The sequence below is a fragment of the Rhyacophila brunnea genome, unplaced genomic scaffold (genome assembly GCF_057557595.1).
Source record: "Rhyacophila brunnea isolate RB1 unplaced genomic scaffold, BYU_Rbru_1.0 scaffold_1, whole genome shotgun sequence".
Lineage (NCBI taxonomy): Eukaryota > Metazoa > Arthropoda > Insecta > Trichoptera > Rhyacophilidae > Rhyacophila > Rhyacophila brunnea.
The window spans coordinates 9,678,801-9,690,386 of NW_028232751.1; the positions used below are offsets into that span (position 1 = coordinate 9,678,801).

Sequence of the window (11,586 nt, forward strand, 5' to 3'; positions counted from 1 at the left end):
GCACGCAAACTACTCTACTTGATGCTAGTCAAATGAAAATTGTGCCGGCTGAGAGAATATGCCTTATTGAAAACTGTTCTTCTACCCGCATCGGGTATTGCTAATTTAAATTCGGCCAGGGCCTATGAAACCGCCTTGCAAAAACCCTGGAAAATTCTTAGTAGCGCAAGGCGGAGATGATTCTGATGAATATTTTGTCGTATTCATTGGGAACTGAGGACTGCGATTTGTAGTCGAGTTTTTTTTCCCCGTGGTAAAAGAAATGTCGCATAGGACTAATATTTTGAGCATATACTTATCCTATCTTATATGATTGCAGTCACTGGATCTGAAAGGCATAAGATCCGACATAAATAGTGTACACTAAATTTTGTCAATCAAACGTATTTGTTTTCATTGAACTAATACTATAAATGTGTAGATAGTATTTATAAGTTCTTAAAATCAAATAAACCCTGCCTAATTTCATACCATAGTATTCATAGTAGATAATAGTACAAAATTATTCGTTTATATATAAACTATCTAAAATTATACCATTAAACCATTTGCAATTTTAAATATTTTATACAATATAGAAGAATATTTTTATCGATTATGGTTTGGTTTAGGCAGAGCTTAATACTTTGGACGCTGCAGACGCACCTAGCACGTATTGACCAGGTGGTCGATCGATGTAATTAACGTGCATTTTAAAGGTGGTAATTAAAAAAAAGCATTATCTAGTCAGCAGCGAATGAGTTATTGAATTTTAAAAAACTAACTATCACCTTCTGTAATATAGATTCTTAATTCAACGGAAACGATTAAGCATGACTGAAAAAGTGTGCAATATTTTTGTCGGATCGCCCATAATACGAGTAGCATACTTAAACTATTATGATTTGATTAACGCAGGGTTTAGTTTAATTTTAAAAACTAACCAGCACCATCTGCAAATTGTATTGTTAGTACAACGAAAGCAAACAATTATTATGACTGACAAAGTTTAAAGTGCACTATTTATGTCGAAGCTTAACAGCCTACCTCTACCCCTCGCAATGCAATTTATTTAAATATATAATATAGATGGAGGATCGTGACCATTCTAAAATACAAAAATCTTTTGAAGGACGAATAGTTTCACACTCTTTTCAGGGTTGCGTGTTTGTCTTATGACACATTAGTAACCCACAGTAACCATGCTTATTCATATTGTCAGATCGGTGCAACAAAATATAGAAGTTAATTAATACTATTTATTATTTTTAATTATTATCATCAATTTTCAATAGAACGATATTTTAATGGGTGTGGCACACACGAGTAAGTTAATAGTTTTACAACTGAATTCAGGATGGAAAATCATTGACTTATGTACAATAAAACTAAATTTATATTAGGTTCAACACTATTACTAACGTGATAAATAACATAAGGTTGTATCTTGATTTAAAAATTACAAAGTTGGTAACCTTTTCTTGTCGGAATTTGAAAGCTTCAGATAGTGTAATAAGTCATAGACAGATCGTTAGATTAAAATAACAATAGTAAGTAGGTACTCACCCGGATAATGAATGATGTGATCTCGGATACCAATAATTGATTTATCTGAAAGAGATATAACATAATTGACTAAAAGCGTAGTGAATAAAAAATTGCTTCTTCATAATTTGTACCAAATATTTATGGTATCTATACCCACAATACATATATGTAGAAAAAATTACCAGGTGACAGTGTCACCTATCAACTGTTGTTTACGACTTGGTTAAAATAAACGATTCCTTTATTTTCTTGTCAATTTATTTTTCAAATTTAGAATTTGCGTTTACGTGTAATTTTTCTTTCATATTACCCTATTTAATACGTATTTTCCCTATCTCACTCTATAGTACACGTTTTCATAATTGCCTTTCATACGTTACAGATGAATCAAGATATAATATATATATAAGGTAATACTTACTTATAGTGTGTAATTATGTACGCGCGTTAGAATTTATCCTTTTTTGACGTAACAAAACAAAAATTACCGTTACCTGAGTCTATTGATATTACGGTGGATTAGGTTGATGAAACGTATGCGATTCATCTGTGTCTCATATAGCACGTGATAATTTTTTTTTCCATATATATTTCATATAGAACATGATAATTAATTGTACTTTAATTATTGTATTGGACCAAAACTCATCTTTGGCATACAATGTTTATAATCGATTTAAAAGTGATGATTGATGATGAATTAATAAAAAATCAAATTATAATATATTTTTTGAATTAATTACCAACTCAACTTTCACAAAATTTATTTATTTATTGACATAATTTATATATAATTTTACTCGTAAATAGTACTTATATAAATATAGCTTCAAATCTTGATACACAATCTTTACAATGAAAAATAAATAAATACATATACAATCCAATTTAAATAAAGTTTTATGAATATAAATTAACAGTGTAGAAATATTGGTTATGTTTACGACACGTGCCATTTATTTGGTTGTATTGAACGACTAACTAAATGACACTATGCGCTTGCGCACGTACTCTCGAGACCGAAATGAATATAATCATAATAATAAATTGTGTTGCATCGGCGCGCGCAATTTCGTCACACGCCAAAAATACACTCTGATCTGTTTTCCCAAACGCATCTAAAGAAGAAGAAATTTTAAAAAATCTATTTTTAATCTTACACCAGCTCCTGGTGTCACTGTATGTTTATTAATTACACTCCGTGTTACAATTTGTTCATAATATTCAGTGAAAATTTTGTAGGCGCTATAAAATCCGAATTTACCAATATATTTGGAACATTATGGACCATGTTGTAATACACTACCGTTGGGTTTGGAGGCCAGATGTCAACTTGACAATGTTATTCAAACGAATGTATGAAATTTCTGTAGTATTTTGTGTTTTTGCATAATTTCAATTACTTTTTCAATTTTGCTGTAAAATTGAGTTAAAGCGATATTGACAAATTTCAAATTTAAGAACATGTCCGCGAACGACCTATTGGCCGTACCTGTTCTATTGTATGACAATTCAAACTGAGCTCATTCGCGAATTGGGATTTAGTTTTATTACTTTTTTCTCGATTGTAGGACTATCTGTCACTACTCGCATTCGGTGAAATTTCGCTTGTCTAGTGACGAACCGGAGTAGGTGGGGGTTTTTGTGTGGAGTGTACCTATGTGGATGAATTGTTGAGGGGGCTACGGCCCTCCCAGGGGTCCAGTTGGCAAACACTTGGCGCTTGCCACCGCCGACGAGCTACTGCTTCTATCCCCCTCATACCAGATTGCGCCGGTGCCTACTATTTTTCTCTTGAGTCACTTTTGCTTATTCTTCTCATAACGGAACGCTACATTTTTGAAACTGGTCATCTATATAAAAATAAAATTGCAATTTAAGGGAATCAATTTAAGCAAAATATAATTCCAAATTAGTGCCGGGTCGAAAGTACAATTTTAATATTTGATGGCTCTAGAAACAAAACCGGCAACTTGCATTTTTAAAATATGTTGAAAAGTATAATTTCTAAGAAAAGTATTATAAAATATTATATAATATATTAGTATCAAAACAACTTATTACTACTTATAGTATTATAAGAAATATATACCTAAGATATTTCTAAGACTCAGCAAAAAACTTACGAAAATGGAAACTGCCGTTTTTGTTTCTCATTTCACAAATAGGTACCGAAAAGTTCGTAACACAAAAATGGCACCGATTATTGATAGAAAAATAAATCAAAGTAATGGGATGCTAATGATCAAATTTTACCGTACTAAGTAAAACAGGCCAAACATAAAACATACGACATTATTTTCAATATTCAAACGATTTATAATAATTGTACGTAAGAACTGTATGGAGAAGTGCCATAGCGCGCTCCAACTAAAAAAAAAATACCCGGATCCCCATCACACCACTGTCAATTTTGTTGATTTACTATAGTACATCATCACAATTTTTGAAACTCAAATTACTTTAGCCAAGGATTCTTAAATCTCCCGTTTATCCCAATTTCGAACATCTTGATCTAGTTGTCTTCTGGCTTATTCGTCGCTTGTTGAGCTCCTCTGACATTATATACACACGGCTCATCAATTATTGTAGTCCATCTGCAGTTAATATAGTGGCCATGATTTACATATCTCGGCTTTTAAATGCCACTTTCTTTAACATCCCAAAAGATTCTTCTTAAACTTATCCTTTAAAAGATATCAGTGCCCAGTATTCTGAACCACACTGGCTGGGAAACATTAAATTCACGTTTTGAAAAATATTTTTATTGCTATATTTATGTATACTTACTATATAATATAAAAACAGTGAGATTATTCTTTCTGTCAACACATTATAGAAAATTCGGATAAAATCATGTTAATAAATAATTAATATGTTTTATAAACATGAAAATAATATATATTTCATATTATTAATTAAATATACTTTTCTGCCGACATTTGCATTTTACTTAGATTTTAATGAAATGCAAACTTTAAAAGCAAAAAAAATATATGATCAACATTATATACGTAAGTTCATAAGTATCTATGTAATTATTTAGAATATTATATTTTAAATATAAATTTACTTTCACGAGATTGCATTTCATTCCAATTGCACCAAACATAATATTATTATTATAGAACAGGTTTTGTACATATTCGTGTACATAGAGATATTGCCCATAGTCCATCCAAAATTGTATTATGTAGACAGAATACTATTAGTAACTAGGTAGATAAAATAAACATTATAGAAAAAAATATTAAATAAAACAAAATGAAGATAATCGTTATTTAAGTAAATTTTTAGCTATCTTATTGGACTTTTAAATACGTATGTTTATATTTATTTAATAATATATGTATAATATTTATAATATTATGTCCAAGACCAATTTTTAAACATGAGCTATCTCGCGCTATCTTTTTTTTCAATGTAGTTTTCACGGATATGTCAAAGTTGCTAGATGTCCTTCGGCGTTTCTTGTTTGTCGTGTTATGATTCTTCTGAATCGAATAATATATATATTTTTTGTGCTATGTACGTTGCGAGTAGGTATACAATATTATGTTTGGTTATTTAATAAATAAGAATATCATCCATTATCACACATCAATACAGATAGGTCTTCCATTAGAACGAAAAGTTTCAATACTTCATACTATACAAATTGGTAATCTTTAAAAATGAAAACTTTAATTTACAATAAGATTATAATATATGTAAGTAATTAAATAACTAATTGGATTGTAAGTACATTTACTAAGTAATTTTAGTAATTGGCAGCAAATAATTAATGATGTTATGATATTTTTCACAGGGTATGGCGGGGAGATATCTTCCATGCACTTCACTGCGTACCTACCCCAGGCAGAAAACGAAGAAACCCTCGGATCGGCGTCCGCGCAGCCATCTTACGCGACGCTCCACACCCCTGTCACCTCTGAAGTTACGGAAGTAAGATCATTTAACCTCCCCCCGCCACCTCCACCAACGAGGAAGTCCCTTGCCATGTGCTTTACTAGTACTGGCGCTGCCTTGTCCTTGCCGCCCAAGAAGAAAGATATCTACCGCCCCTACTCTCTTGATGATAGACCCAACCGGATCGTTGAGTTCAGAATACCAGCCGAGGAAGATCTTCACGCGGCGCACGCTATCTTAGACCTGAGCCAGAGTACAGCGTTCTTGCCCCTTCCGCCTCCCGTAGAGCGCGAGGTCGTAATCGATGATCGGTTACAGCCCTCGCCCGATCCGGAAAAGTTCGAAGAGCCCGCCTCACCTTCGCAGGAATATCGCACCGCTAAAACTGTCGCATACACTTACGAAGCATTTTTCGTCAGCGACGGAAGATCCAAAAGAAAAAACGTCGCCACCCTTCCGAATCCCGCCGTTATTGACAAGGTTATTCCAATATGCGACAGTAAGACTAAGTATACCTGTAGCGAATGCGGGAAGCAGTACGCGACATCTAGCAATCTGTCCAGACACAAACAGACGCATCGAAGTCTCGATTCGGTGGCGGCGAAGAAGTGCATGACGTGCGGCAAGGCGTACGTCTCCATGCCGGCGCTGGCCATGCACGTCCTCACGCACAAGCTCGCACACGTATGCGGCGTCTGCGGGAAACTCTTTTCGAGGCCTTGGCTTCTGCAGGGCCACTTGAGATCGCACACGGGGGAGAAACCTTACGGCTGCGCGCACTGCGGTAAGGCATTCGCTGACCGCTCCAACCTGCGCGCTCACATGCAGACTCACTCGCAGGACAAGAACTTCGAGTGCGCGCGCTGCCACAAGTCCTTCGCTCTCAAGAGCTACCTCAACAAGCACCTCGAGTCCGCGTGCTTCAAGGACGGGGAGTCGGATGACTCGGAGCAGCAGGGCGCCGTCTCCGTCGGCTTTGCGGCATAAATTTCTACGCTTTTGAAAATTCTACTTTAAAGCTACTCGTGTTTCTTATGCGGCCATCCCGAGAATTGATCTCACTTCGGCCCGGAAGTATTCGGGCATACTGTACATACTTCATACTTATTCATCCTTATGCTAGCTTTGCTCTTTATTACTTACCTATATTATTTGTTGCGTGAATTATTATAGTTGTATATCGTAAGAAAATCGCGAAACGTCCAACTCTCATTGAGAGATTTAGTTATAACGCCTATTTTGAATGGGTTATAAAATAAGGAATAGGTGATATTCATTTAACGAAATAATAATTTAAAAATTTACTCCACGAATAATTATTTACGAAATGTTTATATTTGTAAAGTCGATGTACCGGTGTCTAAAAGCGTGTTTAGATATACATTCCCAAATGATTAGAATAATAATAATGTTACAATAAGAACCCCTTTAATTGAAATCCATTATAAAAAAAACAGTATTAACAATGCTATTTCTATCGATTTTGTTCAACAATATTTTTTCTAATAATACCTATCATCTAAGTTATTTTCGCACTAAAAATTAGTCTATTAAGTATAGAATAAGAGTACGCGAAACGTCGGTGATGTCCTCCGTATATTCAGCGAAATCTTATGATACGCCTAAGCCATTGCCAACTTGGCGCCGGAAAATATATCACCGACCGCTAGTGTCCCTAGTCATCTATTTATCTAGTCTTTTTTTGTTTGTCTTTTCTAAGACATTTAATTTCTTCTCAAAGGGTTCTACAACGAACTTGAGCAACGGTTCACAGACAACGAAAATATTTCATATTACTGTAAAAATTACAAACATAAGGGTAAAATAATAATGGAAAGTATAAAATTAATAATATTGTTATATAACCTAAGTGTCATTAGAGTCTCCTACGATAGGAAACTGATTTCGTCTATCAACAAATTTTAGTCCAAATTATTTATATAGAGTAATATTATAAAAATTAATTCATATTCAAGTAAAATGTAAATAATAATGAGTCTGAAACATTATCTTTTGTAGGCAAATTTTACAAAATTATAATATTTATTAAAAAAAAAATAACGGTATAAATGTGCAAAGAGGTCTGAGCAAGAAAATGAAAACGCGATGCGAACGTGAATTTATTGATTAGAACTAAATTATAATGATAAAAATTGAAATGTTTAGAATTTATTGTATATTTTATCAAAAGATTAGATACTTTGGTACTACTGTGGCTGACGGCTAGAGATATTTTTGGCCTGGAAATTAGCGCTGATAATCGACGTCCAATGGCTACTAATTGAGAGGCGCGTTAAAATTTTACATACGCAGTTAGTCGTTTTATAGGTAAACCATTGATTAAATTTACTATTCATCTATTCCGTCTATCCCAAGTTTTAGAGTCCATAAACTAAGTTTAGAATTAAGAACGGTCTACGATAACGTAGCGGTTGTTTGAGCAAACTGTCTTTAAAGATAATTGGATGACTTTAAGCGGCTTAAACCATTTGAATAACAATTATTATTGCAAAACGTACTTCAAATTTTCATTTTTGTCTTGATAAATTGTTCTAAAGGTATTTCATAAAAAAAACATGTTTTAACTTAATAAACACTTATTATTATTATGCAGTCACAAGGCCATTTATAGTCAGGTCACGGCACTAAATTGCGATTTTCGATGATAGTCGGTACTAGTTATTGCTTAACTTCAAATGCAATACAGTAGCAATATATTATATTCACAGTAAATAAATTTTTTTGATCGATATTTCGTTCTAATTACTAGTAAAGATAGTACTAATATATTTTCTTCTTTGAATTTTGTCATATTTTGAGCAACTAAGACTTTCCATCCCTCTCGATACTCTGCTTCTCTCATGGTAGAGTAAATGTTGGTCCCAGTCAGCTCCTTAACTTGGTCGTCCGAGCGCGCCGACGTTCTTCATCTGCTTTGCCTTCCCTGGAGGCCACGCAAAAACACCATTCTCTCCAAGTTGTCTAGTTTCGTAATATATGTATAAAAAAAACTCCAGAATGCATTTCAAACATATTGTCGAGAGCCATTCCTTAATCTGCAGTATTTGGATGATTGTCTGGTTCGTCCTGTGTTCTGTCCAATAAATACGAAGTATTCGACACTGACACCACATCTCGAAAGCATCAATTTTTGCCGCTCACTTGCTGTCAAGGTCCATGATTCGACAAAGATTTTTTAAATATAAAATAATCATTCATCATTGTCTACAAACAGTTTATCATATTATTATTATTGCATACGAAGTATAAAGCAATAACTATCATTACGAACAAAATTCACAATTTCGTGCCGCGACCTAATATTTAAGTGCGATCTTTACTTTGTCATTTGATATCTCGATCAGTTTAGTGCACTCGTGCCAATAATAAAAGTTCCTTTACCACGTATTCCGTCGATCTTTATTTGGATAATTAACTCTGGAATGTTGTATTTTTGATCTATCATAATGTGGCCGAGGTACTGCTGTTTTCTAGAAGTGATCTATTCTAATTCCTTTGACGATGTTAACATAAGTCACCCTATCAGTCTAAGCCATAGACACTAAGGAAATTTTGACGATACGTACAAGTAGTCACATCTCGAAGACTTCAACTCTTCGTGACATTTTCTTGTTAATGAATATTTCCCACTAAATTATTTAATATTTTTTTGAAGTTGCTTTGGTACAACAAAAGAACTGCTTCACTCTTTACGGAGCTTTACAGTGTTGACAAACAGAGTCAAATTACTACTTTAAACACCCGAAACACTTAATTGATCCTTTGGTGTTAGAATACCCGACTTCATGTCTTAATAACATCTTTCTTTCATACCAAAACTGGTGCTACAAACTATTTAAGAACACAACCTTCGCCAAGGAATCTATATCCCTCTTTTTCAATTGTTCACAGTCAGCCTCTCTGGTTGTATCGTCATGTTGTACACCCATCTCCTCTTACAGGGGTTTCAACATATTTATGGAGAGCTCTATATCCATCGTATTTAACAACGTGGCCGGTTTATCTGAGTCTTCGTGCCCTCATGACGAAATTGGGCTTAAATTGTTCACAGAGCTCATCATTTATGCAGATGCACCTCCTTTGTTAATACAACCTTCCGCTTTGTGGAGGCTCTTTTTATCTTCTTAGGATTGGACATTGTTAAAAAATGTATACTTATATAATTTAGCCATAGGTCAATTTTGTAACTAGTTTAAACTTTATAAAACAAATTAATCATTTAGTATTCGCCACATACTATCAAAATTGTTTTACGATACGTGTTTCTTAAATTATCGTGAATTACTATCAAGTAAAAACTTAATCAAAGAATGACATCTTTATTTAAAAAAAAATGCGCATTAGAAGTTTATACTTCTTTGGCGTAACAAAACAAAAACAAAAATTGTGACGAGCTAAATTCTTCGACTAGCTCTTAATTATCTTGTTAAATTACACACTCAAGAAAAAGGGGCGCATATTAGAGCGCCGTTGGTTTATTTCTATACACTTTAACTTATATTACTAAATTATATAATTATTTCTCGTTGTTTTTATTTTTAAAGTAACAACTGTCACTCTGACGTTTAATCGTTTGTTTACATAAGGAAATGCAAATGGCCGACGATAATAAATTCGTAATTTTTAATAAAAAACGGAACAATTCTACTATCAAACTTGCGTTTGTATACAGCTGACTGATTCGCAGCTAACTTCATACTGTCGCGCACTTTCGTAACGGTATGCGCGCGCAGCTCTCAATTTCACTCTCTACCAAACGCCCCAAAAAAAGGATAACTTCAAAAAGTCAAATATCTGTCAAACTTAACGGTAGATAATATTGCAGTTCATTTTTATTCTTAGAACTGATTTATCTAAAAAGAAATAGTTAAAAATAAAAACATTATAAATTGTCCGTCGATAATAGATTAATACTTTTTTGTATTATTTTGTCACCAACAGATCAGATAGTATCAGCTGAAAGATGTATTTGAATTCGTTTGATATTTGAGTATAATTTTAATAATTGTTGCTCTTTTATGTGTTTTAACTGAACAAATAGTTTCATGATCGGAAGAGTTTTTATAATTTGATATTAAGTAGGTATGTAAAATAATATACTTATTTCTCATTTATTTGCATTTAAATATTTATATTAATAATTAAATATTACTGACGATGAGCTTTTCCAAATTATCATTTTCCATTTTGGCGATGTGGCCAAAACACTTCAGATTCCTAAACACATATATAATTCAATTGAAAACCTTAATACGACATATTATTATGTAAAGATTTCGTCAGTCAATTTATTATATTATTACGGTACACTGCATTGACATAACAACATAATATTTAGTTCTGATTCAAATACATTATTGGCAAGCGATAATTGGCATATTATGACGCATCATGCGTAATTATACTAAAATTATACCAAAAAACGTGCATAATAATATAGAATCAATAATACAGTATGAATGATAATATAATAAATTGTCATATAATGTCTGATCTTTGCATTGAGTACGTGTATTCAATATATTTAATATAAAGTAAATTGTGATAAATTGTACAGGTTAAAATTACCTTAAAATTGATGAGCTTTTAACTAAATATAACAGGCATTTAACAACAATACTATTCTTCTCCTTCCACCTTCTTTTGCTAACCAGGCCAACCATGCTACCAGGAATGGTTTGGCGAAGCTGCACTGGTACCAAACATGTAAATTCTTAAGCCGGTAAATACAGTATTGTCCTATGCTAGATTTAGAATTGATTTTTCTTTATTTAATGAGCTTTTTATCTTCTTATAATGTGGGTGCAGTATAAACTGTAGTTCTCTAGTTTTGATGCTTAGCAGAAATTTTTTCTTTATCTATATATCAAAAATTAAGCGTCCATACATCCATGCTATAAAAAAGATTTTAGAGAACGTAACAGTGATTCATACGCAGTCTCAGTTCTACGTCAAGGTCTCGATTACTAAGGATGCGCCTTATTTTGAAAAAGGCACTCCGTAACGATAATGATTGTAATAAATAATATGACAAAATTACTTTTTAATGGATACCATTATTATCGACGGTGAAAATCATAAAACACTAAAATATACTATGTATTAAATCACTGAGTTTCATTTATATCA

The 11,586-nt window shown here is 33.0% G+C and overlaps 1 protein-coding gene across 1 annotated transcript in view; it reads left to right on the forward strand.

The window, feature by feature from the left end:
* scrt (scratch) overlaps positions 1 to 6,523 on the forward strand; it is a 77,413-nt gene extending 70,890 nt beyond the window's left edge. The window contains exon 2 of the mRNA XM_085960592.1: positions 5,336 to 6,523. Within this exon, the coding sequence (XP_085816718.1) occupies positions 5,336 to 6,423 (1,088 nt within the window). The 3' untranslated portion in view covers positions 6,424 to 6,523. The remainder of the gene's footprint in view (positions 1 to 5,335) is intronic.
* The last annotated feature ends 5,063 nt before the right edge of the window (positions 6,524 to 11,586 follow it).